General features: G+C 39.2%; 1 protein-coding gene and 1 long non-coding RNA gene across 2 annotated transcripts in view; both read right to left on the bottom strand.

Moving 5' to 3' along the window:
• unc5b (unc-5 netrin receptor B) overlaps positions 1–14,127 on the bottom strand; it is a 58,930-nt gene extending 44,803 nt beyond the window's left edge. Inside the window, exon 1 of the mRNA XM_058796318.1 lies at positions 13,402–14,127. Within this exon, the coding sequence (XP_058652301.1) occupies positions 13,402–13,489 (88 nt within the window). The 5' untranslated portion in view covers positions 13,490–14,127. The remainder of the gene's footprint in view (positions 1–13,401) is intronic.
• A 1,068-nt stretch (positions 14,128–15,195) lies between these two features.
• LOC131552777 (uncharacterized) lies at positions 15,196–16,869 on the bottom strand. Its single transcript, XR_009274054.1, has 3 exons — positions 16,669–16,869; positions 15,353–15,466; positions 15,196–15,247 (listed from the first exon to the last, which is right to left on the bottom strand). It is a non-coding gene; the product is annotated as an uncharacterized LOC131552777 (long non-coding RNA).
• Positions 16,870–18,058: the final 1,189 nt, after the last annotated feature.

Here is an 18,058-nt window from a genome sequence, read left to right as displayed (position 1 = left end):
TACCTTAAAGTAGCCATACAAAGACATAACATTATTTCTTTTGAAACTAAATTGTAGATTTAAAACAAAACTTTATTTAAATTTATTTCCTTCCTTGGAGGAGCAACCAATCTGAAGACCTCAGCTTGGTTTATAATAGACCAGAATATTTAGTTTCACAGTTCCTCTGGTGGTAATTTTTTGCACAATGTAACATTTCTGAAGTTAAATGTTAGTTTCATCTCTCAAGCTGGTAATTACAAACAATATAGGAAACACATTCAAATAGAAAATGTTCAGGAATAACAGTATCGGCCATACTTTCTATTACCTCACTGTGATTAGCAGGGCAAAGTTTCTGAATACTCAAAAGGCATCAATGACATTTAAATAAGTTCATATTTTAATGTTTCAGACTGTGACGTCAGAAAGGCATTCAGTAAGCCGTTTTGCAGCAAGCTAAGTTTCAGTAGATTTTCAGTGATTTTTTAGTGAGAAAGTTTTGAGTTAGTTCATATGTATTCAGTTACATATGAATCCAGAACATTTCACATTTTTGGAGAACTAAAAACAATTCACACACAAATATTTTAATCAAAATAGATTAATACTAAGCTATAAAACCACACTGCCATTGTATATTTGAGAAACGTGGGCCTTTTTTGGAGTCCTTCTTCATTTTTGACAAGCCTATTTCACACATCAGACATTCTGTAAGCAAAACAGAACCACATTAAGGAATAATAATTAGTGCTAATGTTTCTGAAAAATCACCAAACTAGATTGAAAACGAGATCATGCACACAGACTCTTCGAGAAACAGAAGAAGCCTCAAGGTTCAAATTGATCAAACGAGTCAGACGACTCTTTTTATGTCCTCAGAGGTATTTAAGGCTGTATCTCTGTCACGGGGTGCGACAGACACCCTTATCCAGGACGTCTCTGTGTAATTACATGCGAGAGGACCGTCATTTCAACACTGCTCCCCTCACAAGATGAAAGACAGGTAAGACATAGTCATGTAATTGGCCCTCTCGTTGAGGGAAGAGGAAAAGAGAGCGGGTGGGTTTGTTTCGATATGTCCTGTTCATCCTTGTTCCCACCATTTCTCTCTCTTTCTCTCCGACTGTCTCCAGTCGATTGCAGGTCATTATTTCCAATGCGTCTGTGCCTTCGGGACAAATCTGTAAATTGTGGCGCTAAAGTGTCCAAGCCTCATTTAGGACAGATTTACGCACTCCACGCCACTGTATAACTGTCACTCAATGTAAACACGCTCACAAACAAATACGTGCTTAAACGCAGCTGTAAGCAAGCGTATGAGACGTGGGTGGACACATCAACTAACAAAGACTCGCTTTTTCCTGTCAGTCACACTTGGTAATTTAAATCAATGAAACAAAAGCTTTCTTGCACTTAATAACATGAGCGTGTACACAGCAACATAATCGTTATTTGCTACTGACAGCCTGCATGATGAAGGTGTAAGCAGCAAATGACTGCAAGATAGACTTCACATCCCTTCTTTTCTCCACCATTTCACCTTCAATTTATTCTGGAAATAAAACATAGGGACAAACGGGGTATTTGTAAGTGATTATGAGGGACTAGAAGAAGGTATTACAGTGATGGCACCTCAAAAAGAAATAAATAAACAAATAAATAAAAATATAGATGAATTGATAAATACTAGTGAATAAAATAAAATAAAATTAAATCTGTTAAAAGGAATAAGTTTACAAAGTTTAAATGCATGGGAATAAGTTTAGCCTTACAGATCCCTGTAGAGCCTTTGTTGTGCCTAAATCCCTGTTATGGACAGATGGCAACATAAAGACCTCCACCAAAAGTATTCTCTGACCCCAGAACAGAAGTTAGTCTTTCATGCCAGTTTGTTTCTTCCACCACCTGTCTACCCCTGAGTGACATACTGTAGGGTACAGCTCTTACATCTCTCCTGACAGACCAGAGTATACACACAAAGACTCCCTGTGAGCCTGTCCTTCCAAAAGCATCTTCTGTCAAACCTCTCTATCCCACAGGCTGCTGGTTGTCTGTATGTCATGGCTCAAGTCAGCTATTAAGATTCAATGTTCGGTCGTTTAATGTTAAAATGCTACACTTCAGACAAAGGAAGAGGGTTGGAGGTTTAGGTTAACCTTGTGTGCTGGCACAAAAGGTTAGTCTTTGGGGCTTAACTGCACTGTACATGGCTTACAGTAGAGATGGTACAGATAGAAGTATTGAGACCGACTGTTTTTTGCTGCTATAGAATGAATGAGAATCTTATCAAGTGTAACTGATTTCAGCTCTCTCAATCTGTAGTTAAAAACAAACTTATTGGGTCATCTTCAGTGTAAGAAACAAAATTCATTCTCAAAACAGCCAATGTCATTTTTTAATTTATTGTTATTGGCTGCTAGCTAATGGATATTTAATTGTTCATACTCGTTCCTCCTGTTTTTACATTTGCCATCATCTACCTCTCACTTAAAATTAATCTTTAAAAACGCTAATAATTTAATAACACTGTTAAATGTAATCATCAGCAAATGTCATAAAATCCAATTTTTCATACTGTATGTTATAATGTTGTAATTGTAGTATCTTTATTTATTTACTTATTTGGCCATTAATTTTATCAAGATATAAATATTAGCCATTTATCAGTTTTCTGTCATAACATGAAAATAATTATCTGTTTATTGGTAGAATTATCTGATTAATTTAACCAGAATTTTATTTTATTAGAGATCAATTATGTTTCATGATTGAATTCTTAAATAAATAGTTTTAAACACTGAAATAGTTGTACACTATCAAATTCTGACATTCATTTTAAAACTTGCTAAAGATTACACTTTTCTGTGTAATTAAACTTGTTTTAAAAGGTACACTTTAAGTATAAGACAATGGTAAAGGTTGTTTAAATGTAAAAATAGAAGAAATGAGCATAAACAATTAAATATATATTATCTAATATCATTCTATAAACAATGTTGCTCTGAAATATCATGCATTCCCAACAACAACAAAAAAAGAATGAAACGCGTTTGGTCTTAACAACTGTCTGGTCAAATAATAAAAATAACTCCTATCAGTCCTGATGTACATCTTAAGTAATGTTTGTTATTATCAATCTTAATCTCCGTCAAGTCACATACAGCCATACAAACCTCAACACTAAAGAACTACCGTCACATACAGAACTCTACTGGGAGAAAAAAAACTCTCCCACTGCTGGTCTGACAACATGATGTCAGAAATCATTCTTTAAAGAAAGTCCCACTGCTTCACTTCAACATTAATCAATCAAAGAGAAACACCCAGCCCACATCTCAGCTTTCAGATCAATAAACATCTTCACAGCCTTCATGAGTGCAATCCTGCTCCCCCTCCCCACAGACCTCAGGTCTGGCTGGGCTCTGTACGGAGCGCTCCGGAGCGAGATGTGCAGGGGCAGCGGAGTTTAGAACGGTCGCGCAGAGAGTTAATGAAGCCACACCAGTCAGCATGGCCGTCCATCTGTTTCCTTAATCCTCGTAAACATGAGCCACACTGTGATAGGGCGCTAGCCAACCCCATTGCTGTGATTTACACACATAAGGACAGTGCTCACTGTGAATGGATGGATGAGCAGGAGGGGTTTGGGAAAGTGTTGGCCGTGACAGCTTTTAGGAGATGTCCCTGTAAAGCATTGGGGTCTGCAAGTAGCCGCGCCACGCTCAGCTCACCTGCTAATCGGAGCAGAGAGGTGGAGCAGAGCTGAGTGAGCAGAAAGGTGAGAGTGAGGTCGGCTGTGCCATCCATCTGTCCATCAGCGGGTAAGAGGCTTGGGAAGTGAAGAGGGGGCATAAGTAAAAAATACAAGTGAATGCAGAAAATCCAAACATTACACCAGCAATACGTGTGAAGATGCCAATCTAGATTAAGGTAAAGTGTCAAAAGACACACAGAGAGAAGCTTGTTGAGTTTGCACAAGTGAGGTGTGTGAAAACATACCTGATTGACAGGCCTTGTGAACATGGCCTTGCTGTGAACCCCATTTAGTAGTTTAAGACCTCCTCTGCTTCACTTCACTCTCCAGTGTGTGCCCTCTCACTCATCCAATCACCCACAACCTGTCAGGTTCTGCTACCTCTTGCACTTTTAAACCATTCTTGTGTCTGAACTTGCTATGCTACTACTTAACCTGCTTACTAATAAACAAAGCACATTGCTGACTCTGTTTACAAGTTTTTTCGAGATTTGAGAACATATTTGAACATCTAAAGTAATTTGGAGATTCATTTGGATATATTTCAGTTATAGTACTCATTTGTGTTTCAGACTCATTCAAATCAGTAATTTGTCTTTTTTAACTATTCATTAAAATAAACGTATTGTAAGAGTCATTCATTTCAGGAATTAGGCTGGTTGTGATGTGTGTTTTTGATTCACTAAAAAGAACTGGTTTGTACAAGTAATTTTCAGTTGTGTTTGTTTTTGCCTGCAGCCCATTAGAACAACTCAAAAAAAGCTGTTTTTCACTGTTATGTTGCCGGTATACTGTAGTTTTACTGCATCACATTCAATACAGGCCTCATACTGGGACTATTCCAATGAAGGCTGTGATTATTTGAAAAAAAAAAAATCAATAAATTTACCCAGTCTCACTGTCTTTATGCAATCAGAAGCTTTTTTTAATGGAATAGATCAACAAAAAGATTCTGGAGCCTTTGTATATGATGTCTGTAAAATAAACTTGCATCTCTGTATCAGGTGTTTCTAGTGCAAACAGCTTCCAGGAGTAGTCACTTTAACTTTTACAAGTAAAACTGTACTTGGTGTACAACTGAAAGTACCCCAACCCAAAAGCAGGTTTCACAGGGAATCACAGAACCAACTTATTCCGATTCATCCTTTTCCGCATTTGAAACACATTAAACGGCTCCAAATTGGATACTGGGTCCAGAACCAGAACCTTGTCGATGGGAACGCAGCACCAGAGTCTGGGAGTCATGCCAGAGGGTGTGGAAGCGGCAACAACACATACTCCGTAGGGATCAAGCATCACTATTTTGCTTTTTCCAGAACAAGCCCAGCAGTCAGGGTGCAGCCAAAATCCACGACACTCATCCCAAGGGCGTTGACTGTGGAACCGGGCCTCCTGGACTAGACATGACCTGCTTTAGATGTGTAAAGAGTGCCTTTCATTGGGTTCATGTGTAAAGGTCAAATTCTACGCAACCGCTCCAGTGCATAAAACATTTACTGCATTGCTTTCACTGTGAGCCTCTAGACTGAATATATTTATTAACATTTATACACTTCTCTTGAGTGTCATACACTCTCAAACATTCTCATTTCCCAGTCAGGCAGAGTCAGGGTTGCTCTATTACAAAAGCACATTGTGTGTGGCCTTCTACATCTGGCACAAAGAAAACTACAGCGACGCCACAAGAGGACATTACTCTTTGGTCACACACCATCAGACTGCCTTTACCAGCATGCCACACACACAGGGGACGTTTCGTTCCAGCACTTCGACATTGAAAACCAGCCGGTGAGCAAGCATGTGTGTGTTCTCGGGTAAGACAAGCCACATCCCTCCCAAGAGGCCCTCAGTAGCATGCAAACCATGGCAGAACCCTAATAAACCCCCCCAAGAGACCCTCAGCTCCCCATATTCCTCTACCCCTGGGGCAGATGGGATTCTTAATAGGCGTTAAACTAAGAGAGATAGGATTCTCCACACTGCCTTTCGAAAAAGGAACACAACAAACCCCCATCAAAATGAAGGAGCCAGAAAGAATGGGAGCACATAAGGGAGTGGATAGGAGATGAATGAACTACAAAAAAGAACAAGAGAAAGGTGTTTGACAACAAAAACAATAAAATATTGGAAAGAGATGCTATATTTTCGTCTCTGTATGAGGTACAGAAACAAAACTATACCGTCACACTTGGGCATAAACCACAGATTGGCTGTGGTCTAATCTTCAGGCATGGACCGGGTTGAACTTCCTTTGAAGGCTAAGAAGATGAGGGAAATCTCCATGGCCTCAGAAAGTCTCTCTTTCAAGGCAGGAAGCACAAAGGCAGGTGGACCGCAGGAGACCTATTCACGTGGCCCTGGCACCACCGCTTCCAGACCCCTGCCGAAAGGAATCTGACATGCTACCCAAACCCCCACCAGCACCATCAGGGGGTCTGAGCTGAAGGCTCTTCACTCCTGATTTTTATAACTCTTTTAACTTTCACATATTACTTTCAAGATCCTGATGCAAGCCGTCGGTTTGCCAGTCTGACTCAGAAAGGAGGCTTAGAGAGCAAAAAAGACCAACTTTACAAGTCACATCCATCTATCAATCAAAACGAGGAGTATCGTTCCTCTAGCCAGCACAACTCAAAGCGAACCCTGAGAGTGAGCAACTGATGCTCCTAGATGTCTGTCATGCAGTTGGGTTTGGAATGGATGCTACTGTATGCAGCAATTGCTGTACCTTGCCAGACACAGCAGCCTGGGGAAAGGCTGTCCGCCAAAGACACTGTTGGCTTGGCATGAGCCTCGGCTGCAGGTTTGGCTCACTGTGAAATATTCAGGCGTTTCCTAGAAGGGAAGTGTAAAGCTTGGAGTCAATAAGCTGGCGTTAACAAGAAGAAAAGATGAAAGGCTTGGTCATATGTACAGTAAAGCCCTACGAATTTCAACTCAAACATGTCGGCTCATTGTTCGTGAGGACTGAATAAGAAGTGTGACTATGAATGGAAACCCGAGACAGGAAACGCAAACATACACTGTCAGTCACTCTCTCGCTGCCTAAAGGAGTTGCGAGTACGCTGACCCCTCCTCCCCATCGCCCTTCACCCCACAAACACCCCACACACGGTGGCAGAAAAGAGCCCCATTCAGTTCTCTATTCAACCCCGGTACAAAGCCACCCCACCGAGTCATTCTTCTACGGACCCTGTCACTCTCCGCCCCTCCGACCCACCACCACCACCCAGCTGCCGTAAACCCGGGTGGGGTGAAGAGTCTCTCTCTCTTGTATTCTCATTCAACTATCCACGCCTCGCTTTGACTTCATTAAAGTCTCTTTCTTTGCTTTCCCATCATCCACCCATCGCTTTACACACAATGTTCCCCCTCAACACTCTGAACAGATTCTCTGTTCTTCTTGTTCATGTATCCTTGAAGTCAATCTTTCTGCTACTACTGCAAGTCCAACAACTACTTTGCAACATCAGCAGTTTGTTACTGCAAAATAAACCCAGACAGGATGTTAGGACTCTGACGTGAAGCTGAAAACGTTTGACAGCCCTTACGAAATTTAACCATGGTTTTACTACAAATAAAACCAAAAATACCAAGGCTATTGTAGTTAAACCATAGTAACTACACAAAGCTACACTATGTGAAGTAAAAGTGTGGCAATCAATCTGTCAAAAAAAAAAAAAAAAGTTGGTACTCTTTTACTATAATAAAACCATAGTTATTTTATGCTTAATTGCAAGACTACTTACCAAATAAATGAATAAACAAATACACCCATATTAAATATTGATTTGAGCTGAAATTAAATATTAACTTAAATGAGAATAAAGCATCTAGTCCATTATAAAGTAAGAAAAAAACAATCAGCCTAGCAGCAAGATGAACACTACAAGAAAATTCAATTGCATTTATTATTATTAATCTGCAATACATTTTTATATGGACTAGTTAGCCAAAACAACTTCCTTCTCACTTTTAAATTCTCTCTTATTCAGCTATTTGTGTTTTTTTATAAGCAGCATTTTTTTTTTTACATCTTTCTGTTTTCTTCTGAGCTTAGTATCTAGCAGAAAATTTATGCCCATCATATACATGCTAAAAGTTTACCAAAGTCATTTTTACTATAGTCAGCTATTCAGGCATTAAAAGACAACGACAGCAGAGTGAAATGGCAGACAAGAAAGTAGGATGCTATGTTGCATGAGCAACAGTGAAATGAATAATTTAATCATCATTATACATAAATACAAAACCGCTGAATATAGCAATGGACCAATCAGAAGCAAGTATTACAGAGAGCCGTGTAATAAATCTTTTTAACCTAGTGTCCTCTTCCTTCCGCTCCCACACACTCTCTTTCCTGTTTGTTCCAGATTTATGATAGTGTACATGCACAGTATTGGCAAAGCATTAAAAATGTCCACCATTAATACAGAGAGCTCTAGGCATCGATAAGAACCTTAATAAAAACATCTCCACTCAACGATCTGCTCATCACTTGCTCCTCTCTGTCGCTGTCCCTCACTCTCCCTCCTTCTCTCGCCCTGTCGCTGTCTTCTTCTTTCAGACTGTGCCAGGGACTTAATGATGCTTGAATGCCAATGCTTCTGACTCCTGACTTTCTACTCTCACTCTATTTTTTTAATAAAGTCTATTTAAAAGGCAATCCCTGGGCTCCATCTATCTCAATACATCTCTCGAAGATATATTTCTCAGGCTTTTCCTTTATCTCTGCTTTTTACTCTTAAAGGTGCCATAGGTGATTGTCTTCAGAAACGTTTTTTGTTATTCTGGTTGAACGTCTCTTCACATCCTGATAGCAATCATTAAGTTAAGTGGTCTAAATGTATTTATCTGTATTTATATATTCTGTGGAAGGTGTAGGACCAAGGAACGTTCGTCCATTCAAAACGCTCGGTCCGACCTTTTTAATTGGCTTTCCTACCTGCCTGTCAACGTATGTATTTGCATACCTCTGCGCACCCAGTTCGTGCAGACAGGATACGTCATCAGCGCATTCACGCACATTGCAGACAGAGCGAGAATGGCAGGCAAACATCAACAACCTGATCTTCCTTCCTGATATTGTAGTACTTTTACTAACTGTGCTGTAAAGTTTTCTCACCGGTGAATGACACATGATGTTGCCCAGCAGTTCCCAATTCCAGTCCTCACGCCCCCCGCTCTGCATATTTTGCAAGTCTCACTTAGTTAACACACCTGATTCAGATAACCAGCTCGTTAGAAGTGAGCTCCGTGCATGAACTGTGTTCCGATTGACATGCTCCCTATAGAGTGTTCATGGCTCCCTCCTCCCTAAGTTTATTTCACTTCGGAACATTCATTCACGGATTTGCATTGCGCAGCGTCTTCGCACAGATGAAACTTACTAGAGAAGTGTGAAGTGTGACATAATATACCTATGTAAATAAATACAATTTAAATTCACGTCTCGCACACTTTAATGCCCTTTGTATGGAACATACGCTTTGAACTGGAATCATGGCGGAATATCTGGTGATGTCCACTTCGCAGGGCACTTATTACAGTCGAACAGAACAACCATCGGACTTGATAAGATATACATATGAAATGTGCAGAGCGGGGAGGGTGCGAGGACTGTAATTGGGAACCGTTGATGTAGCCTATTGTAGTAATTTAATGTTGTCTCTGGTATTCTGCGTTTTGAGTATATGTGCGTTCAGGGGGCGTGGCTTTGGACAGCGATTGCAGGGAGGGTGGGACGTTCGCTTTCAGTGCTATCAGGCTAAAGTTAGCATTTTCCGAGATCTCCTACTGCACCTTTAAGTATGAATACAGCTGCACTCCATGCTTCACACACACACACACACACACACATATATATCCACATTAAAAAAATAACTATTTTTATGTTAAGGTAGATAAACGACAAAATACACTCACTCTCTCTATATCCCTAGGAGTAAATAATCAAAATACGTTTGGAAAAACAAATAAAGATTACATTATCTGTGTTTTTAAAGATTAACTTCAAGTAAGAATGGCAAAGTTTATCAAAATGTAAAAAATAGGTAGATATGAAAATGCACAATTACATATAAGCCAATATACACTTATATGCATATTGTATATGTACACATACATATATATATATATATATATATATATATATATATATGTATGTGAAAACAGTTCTGTTGCTTAATAGGTTTTGTAACATTTACTGTCACTTCTGATAAATGTAATGCACCCTTGCTGAATAAAAGTTAGTATATCAAATACCGACTTATATAAATGTTTAAAAAAATAAAAATAAATAATCTGACAATTCAGCATGTAATTCAGTCAGGCGATAATGAAGTGCTACTAACAACCCTCAAGTTTCTGTACCACCACTCTCACACCTACCTGCACAGACGACACATGTCCAACACCACTTCAGAAATCCATTGCATCATAAACAGATCACACACACAACCATAAACTGATTTAAAATATTAAAGAGGGCCACTTTACAGTGATAAATAATACAGTATGGGGGTGAGTGGAAAACCAGCGATCTCCTCACCCCTCTCTCTGCCTCCCACAGCAGCCATAAAGCTAATGCACACCACAAGACTGGTGGTTCAGATCTCTGCCAGACCTCTCACCGATCCATGCATTCCTTCCTTCGCATTTCCCTTCCTCTAGACCTAATTACAAGCCTTACTGGTTCTCTTCCTACCTAAGTTTTCTTCTCTTTGCCTTTTGTAGATTTTGCATTCATAACTGAATTTCACAATGTGAATCTTACCATTCACAGCAAGCAAACTCAACCACAGTTGACCTATTCTCAGAGATAACCAATTATCCCCCCACGCCCTGGACTACCGGCGGAGAATTCCGGCAGCCTTGACTGGGAGGATCCGACATGTTATGCTCTCTGAACATGATGGGCAAGCAAGAGGACACCTCCCTACTCCATCTTGACCTTAGGCACTTCAGCTTGACCTACACCCGCCCACTTTTCCACCAGCAGCGCTGGTCACAAGGCCTGAACTTAATCCTCTTGAAAGTGTCTAAACAATATGACTCGAGAGTTCAGGTCTAATTCAGAGCAGTCTCGTGTGTGTTATCTTCTCCAACTCCCAAAACATGCACCCGTGCGCACAAATCCAGACAGTGCGACTCCATTGCATATACAACAGCACGCGTCTGCCGTCTCGATCCAGCTCAAGCATGTATACAGGGACGTTCTGCCAAACAAACACACATGCATACACTCACACAAACACACACAAACAGGGAGGAGAAAAGCTGATGGGGCAAAGGAGCCAGAAGTGGGTTCCTGGCAGTCTGGGTAATTAATGTGTATGTCAACACTGAGAGAGCTGTACCATACAGGAAATCTGAGCTCAGCACATCCACAATACAGACAGACAGGAGGGGGAGAGGAAGAATACAGGAATGGACAGAATGAGAGAGAAGATAAACGTTATCCATCTTGACTCTGATGTTTTATGGATGATATGAAATATGCGCTGGTATCTCCGTCTCAATGAGAGACAGGCTTGGAGTACTTCTGTCTGTAAAATCTAGACGGTTCATGTATGCAGAAGGAGTTTCTCACATACTGTATAGGTGAGATCGGGGCAAGTTGTCACTTTTTCTTTTACACTACAGTGAATAATTCTTCGAGTGGGTTTATCTAGTTATTTCTTGACTACAAAAAAGCAACTGAATATTTTTACTGCTTTTGCCCAGAGGAAAAAAATTGTTTGCTAAACACAAATCCAATAACATGGCATGTTGTCTCACTAAAGTATGATGGGCTAAGTTGTCACAATCTATTACAGGCTGTTCAGCAAATTTTTAACAGGAAATCAATTATAAAACAAATAAATTCATGAAACAGCAAAAATCTAGAAACATGATGAATACTGTGAAAATATGTTTTATTGATTTATAACATTTAAAACCACTTGTTTCTATACATATCCTCAATACACAGTTCTCACCTTTTCAGTTAAAACAATTTTTAGACAACTTCCCTGTGTGACAACTAGCCCCGATCTTGTCTATATCAAAAACTTGAGGTCGAAATAAGCATGTTTTCTACAATGGTCTCCGCTGCTGGTAGATCAAGGGCAAGGACACTTAAACTGCAGTTCACATCCGTCTCCAAATCTGAAGTTAAATCAACCTGTCCTTTTTCTTTCCGATTTCTCTTTCCCATTGGAAAACCAATCATCTAAACCCTTTGAATGTGCACTTCTATGTCAATCTGATTACATATGTGGCCAGAGCGCAGAGAGGGAGAGAGATTTCTTTGACGCTTCATTGCTTCCCGTCACTTCTAAGGTCAGACAGAAGGTAGGCTAGACTTCATACAGAAACAATAACACATCACAACATGATCTACTCATGAATATTTCTCCTTTGTATGGTAAATAATATCCAGAACTTGTCAAATAAATCAGTGAATGGTTTGGTTATTTTTATTAGGTCATTTTCAGAGGAATTGCTATATAATCATTGCTGCCAACTCAACACTGTTTCTTCCAAATTCTTCTGTAAAAAGTACTTAAACGGTATGAACTTGCAGACCACATTACCGATTACAAATGAAAACAAAATTAAGCTACTTTCAGCAAAATTCATCACTCCACAAAATTAAGCTTTAAAAACACCTTCAGTGGAACTTCCACCACCACTTAATCAAGAGCATGTGCTAAATGTAACCCTAAACTACATCAATCAGAAAAGTAAAATAACAGAGAGGAAGAGATTTTAAAGCAGCACACTTTAATTCAGAACTCACTATCTCTGCTTTCCCTCAGATGTTGTTTCCTTTTTTACGAGGTTTATTTTTTTCTGTCTTTCAGGAGCCAGGAAGGCATTGAGCTAAACCTTAATTACTCCAAGAACACCAGGGGTTCTGCTTTTTATCCGCTGCTTGGAAGCTCAGCATGGCAAGCAGAAAGAGGGGAGATCAACAGAATATTCCTCTCTGAAGGCAGAGCGAAAGAGAGATGAGTGCACATGCAGCAGTCACATCCCTTCATATGGTTCTTAGTTATCTACCACACTGCCTAGATAGATAGATAGATAGATAGATAGATAGATAGATAGATAGGAGTTTTATACAGGGTTTAATATTTGAAATGAACAGTGCCACCTGTTATATTTCAGTGATAATGCATGGAGACATTAAGTAAAGTGGATCAACAAATACATTATTCAATAAAAAAATTCCCCATAATCCCTCTATTAATGCTTCTGTCTCTTGTATAAGGTTGCAGGAGCTTCTATGCAATTTTAAGAAGTAGGCCAGAAAATGTAGCTTTCTTTATAAACGACCAGTAAATCATCTGCTGATGTGTGTGTGTGTATATATATATATATATATATATATATATATATATATATATATATATATATATATATATATATATATATATATATAAATCAAAAGGCATCACTTGATAGTCTTGATAGTCGACAAATGTTGAGAAACACAAATCCTGCTCGACGACCTCATTATCACTCAACTTATCTGTGTTTTGGGTGTGTATACGTGCGTGCGCGTGATTAAAATCCACTCCTGCTCTCCCGTATGTGTCAGACCGAAAGTATAAGGAAGTGTTGTATTATTATTACGTACACTATTCATATTAATATGTTGTTAATAAAATGGCTCGTACCTGCGTGGATCACAAAGGTTGCGCAGAGTAGAACTAAACCGAGCAGGGAAGCGGGAGACTGGTCGCGGTGTATCCACGCTGAGAGCATCTTCACCCGGTCACGCTACTGCCAAACGCCCCCCAGGTGCTCTCGGTCCAGTCGGCTGAAGTCTCGCTGAATCCTCTGAGAAGGATACTTCAAAGATAGTGTGAAACGTGGAGGCGGGTTCCTCCTTAAACTTCACAAACTTACAAAAGAACGCACCGTGGTTTATAATAAAACCACAAAACACGAAGCGACAAATTTTGAATCACAGTTACAGAAAATGTTCAGTCAGGCACATTGCAGTCTCCCTCCGTAGTGAGACACAAAATAGCCAACAACCTGCGTGAAGTTCATTTCATTCACAACTCCACTGAAGCAGCGAACGCGTTTTCTCTGGTAACGCTACTGTTTGAAAACAACTGACTTTTCCGCGAACAAATCGAAAACAAAAGTACTTGACAGCTTTATTCCTGTTGGGACGAGTAGAAAAAGTTGTCCGTGAGCATCAAATATAATGCCATAATTGTGAGGTCTCCGCTGTTATCTGTGGAGCGCCATAGTCCTGACGCTGCCGCTCTTCTGTGTCTGGAGTACTGAGTGTAAACACACGAACGCGGGTATGAAGCGTGAGTCTCCAGACTCTCATCTCCCATCAACCAATCATCAGCCTTCACAGACCCACACTGAGCGCTGGAGAGCAGAGACGCGAATAGAGATGTGAATGGAAACACGGAAAGCACGGAGACGGATTCGGGAATTCACGGGGAGGAACAATATTCATTTTATATATTTTTAATTATACCTAAATGAAAATTATTTTGTAATTTTACAAGGAATTGTATTATTATTGTTGTTGTTGTTGTATTATATATCATAGTTTAACAATATTATTAAAAATAATTGTTTAATTATTCATGTAACCGTTTTTCTAATAAAGGTGAGCTGCATTCTTTGGCCTTTACCATGTAGGCCTAATTAATCATGATCTTCTATGATTATGATTAATTAAGGGTGGTTTGGATGAAGGGTGTTTATAATGTGTTAATGTTAGTTTTAGTATTAGTAACGTAATTACAATTTACTGTGGTGCCTTCAGTTCCCAGCATGTTTCATTCACGTTCAGTGCATTTATGAACGTGTTCTCCGGAATACCACAAGAGGGCGACAGTTCCTACATGTGCTTATGAGTCATTTTAGATGCTGAATATGGGCTGATTATCCAGTGTCCGTTTGGTTTCATTGGTACCCTTCAGAAGGCTGCAGGTTTTGGTTGTGTAAGCAGGAACTAAAATGTAAACAGGTTATTCAAATTGCAAATTGCACTTACAACAGGAAGCAGAATCTTTTGTAATGCAGATGGAGGTGGACCATACTGGAGTCTGGAAATTCAATTAACAATTCAGCTTATATTTAATGAGATTTTAGACTGATTTGTCCATGTTAAAAAGTGTAAATATTTACAGATCTCAGATCGAAGTTCTGACATGGTTTATAGGCGCAGCACTATAACTTTTTCTCCCCATATATCAGGTTCAATTCTTACATTTATAAATGCACTCTATTTACACCTGCTAAAGTAGCTAATATAAAAAAAAAATTAAAAAAAAACATCCTGTGAAGACATGCTAAAAATGGTGGTTATAAAAAGAAAGCCTCGTTAACTGTCAGACAGTGTTCATGCTAAAATGACTGTGTCTGGCAGTCTTTAACACAAATCTAACTTTGAAAGCTCACAATCCCTGCGGACCAGTGATGATTCCCCTCATCTTTCCCTCTTCAGTTTCCTGGAACCTGGATGCGTTTCAGAATTCAGAGTTTTGTCTGGCCATAAAATACAATAAATAAGATTTGTCAAGCACTAAAAGAGTGAATGATTACACAGGAATAGTTAATCCAAAAATGAATATTTGCTAAAAATATATTTACCCTGAAGCCATCCAAGATGTAAATTAGTTTGTTTCTTCATCAGATTTCGCATCACTTGCTCACCAGTGGTTCCTCTGCAGTGAATGAGTGCCGTCAGAATGGGAGTCCAAACAGCTGATAAAAACATCACAATAATCCACAAGTAATATACTCCAGACCACCAATTAATATCTTGTGAAGTAAAAAGATGTGTTTGTCCAATCCATCATTAAGACATTTTTAACTTCAAAGTGTCTGACTAAAATGCAAATCCTCTATCTATGATAATGATAATGTATTTCTGTCAAGACCACTATCGTCAATAGATAGACACTTAGCATACAGTTTGGTTTGGCGGTATGGTTCTGTTCTGGGCAAAAACTCCCTGCGCATCCATGCAGCCTGTCATGAATGAGAAGGGAGAGCAGCAATAATAACCCCCAAGGGTTAACAGAACACAACCAAGAAGATCATTAATGTACTTAATTGCATTTAATGTAACACATAACTCAAGATTAGGGAGTTTGATTCAACAGGAATATCAGAAGCCAAGTCCTGACTGTGGCGAAAGGAGGAGTTGGGGATGGAGGAGGGTAATTGCTCCCGAGCAAGCAAAAGCTGCTGAATAATACTGAATAGCACTTATGTAGGGATGCCGTGATAGGTGTCGTATTCCTATAGGTAGATGTGATCAGCTGAGAGTCAGCTGATGCAAGCTTGACTCACGTGACCTGCCAGAACTAACGCTAATGCTTAATTTCTCATGAAAAAGTCATTTTGTCTGAATAATAAGATAAATGTGCACCTTTCACACATAGGCGTAAATCCCGGGGGGGACGGGGGGCTTGTCTGAGGCTTGTCCCCCCTAAAAATATCATTACAAGCGACTCTGTGTATTGAAAATAATATAATGGACATATACTTAAAATAACTGTGTGATTAGTAAAACAAAATAAATGCAAAAAATCGTTTTAAGTTCAGAAATGTTTTGATTCCCCCCCTCACTTTCCTCACAGTGGTTTGGTCCACTGCCTGCTTTCCTTCTTTACCGATGCACACACGAGTCCGGTGAGAGAGAGCAAGTTAGTTATGTGTAAGTAGGCTGTCAAGGCTATTTTATTCTCTTTAAACATCGGGTGAAATGATTCTTTCTCTTTAACACAGATGATGCTGGATCATTAATAAATTAATCATGACAAAAAAAAAATTATGATATCCTATGTATTTTCTATGAGCGATTATAAGGTTAACAAGCTTAATACGTAGCTTGTCACCCACTACAACTAACATGGCGATAAGCCTGTGTGTGAACTGATATTATAATATTGTAGACCTACATGTTGGGTTTCGTTCAATATGATGTTAAGTGGCAGATCAGTGGGTTTAATGCGGTTGAATTAATGCGAAAGAGACATTCTAGGTTTCAGACGAAACCTAAAATACTATGGATGACGCAAAATAATAATTATAATATGACCGCGTGGTGAACCATGAACTCATATTTAAACACGGTCTCCATGCTATGTACACATATCTATCCTTACAAGTACAATTTTGGCCTTATTATTTGTGTCCCCTTCAAAAATTGCTCTTGAGAAATTTTACGTTTATTGTCCCCCCCTACTGTCAGATGAAATTTACGCCCCTGCTTTCACAAGTGAAAACAGTTCTTAACAAATGTTGGTGGATTTTGATGCAAGAGGACAACAGGGGGTGGATTTTTTCACTGGAGGAAGCATTATTATGGATTATGGAGTCATATCAGAAGCAACGGTTTAAAGCTAAAATGCCTTAATGATGGATTTGTTTCTTACAAACACGCAGCTTTTCACTTCGCAAGATGTTAATTGATGAACTGGAGTCATGTGGATTACTTGTGGATTACTTATGGATTACTGTGATATTTTTATCATCTGTTCGAACTCTCATTCTGACGGTACCCATTCACTGCAGAGGATCCATTTCTCCAAATCTGATTAAGAAACAAACTCATCTATATCTTGGATGGCCTGAGGGTGAGTAATTTTCAGCAAATTTTAAATTTTGGGTGAACTATTGCTTTAATACTCCTGTTCAAGAATCAATTAATAATGATAGCAGATTTGTGAGCATGGACATAAAGAATTACTTTGCTGTATCTTTAATTCAATCCATAAGACGCTGCCACTAGCTGAGCAAACTGTCATAACGATTTGATCCTCTGCCAGTGTCATCAACTCAGATAAGTTTGCAGCCTACTAATGGAACACGGTTTGCTTTCATTACTTCCCATGCATATCTCAAACACATCTTCAGTTACTGTGCAGACGGCAATTGCGATAAGATTTGCGGTGCTTCAGACTGAATAATGTTGAGATTAATTGGAAATGTAACTCATGATGAGCCGTGTAACAGTGAGAAGAGAGAAGGAAAGGAGTGAGAGTGACGGAAGCGTGGGGGTAAAGAGGATGAATAATGGAAGATGATGCTGCTCACTGAAGAGAGACAATGAGAACATGCACATGCTATTAGAGTCATTATAAGAAAAATGCTTAAATAAATGTCTAGCACTGCTCACATTAATAATCTAATTTTGAAAAGCATACAACTTGTCCCTTAAATTCATGAAGGAAAACCCTAAAAATAGTCTGTAAGTAATAGAGTGGGATAACAGAAAATTATTTTCAGGAATTATCGAGCTGACCCAAACCACAGACTAATTATCCCTGCTGCGCCAGAAAGGAAGTC

The sequence above is a fragment of the Onychostoma macrolepis genome, chromosome 13 (assembly GCF_012432095.1).
Source record: "Onychostoma macrolepis isolate SWU-2019 chromosome 13, ASM1243209v1, whole genome shotgun sequence".
NCBI classification, from domain to species: Eukaryota; Metazoa; Chordata; class Actinopteri; order Cypriniformes; family Cyprinidae; genus Onychostoma; species Onychostoma macrolepis.
The sequence above is the reverse complement of the archived record's forward strand: the minus strand, read 5'-3'. Positions and strand labels throughout refer to the sequence as shown.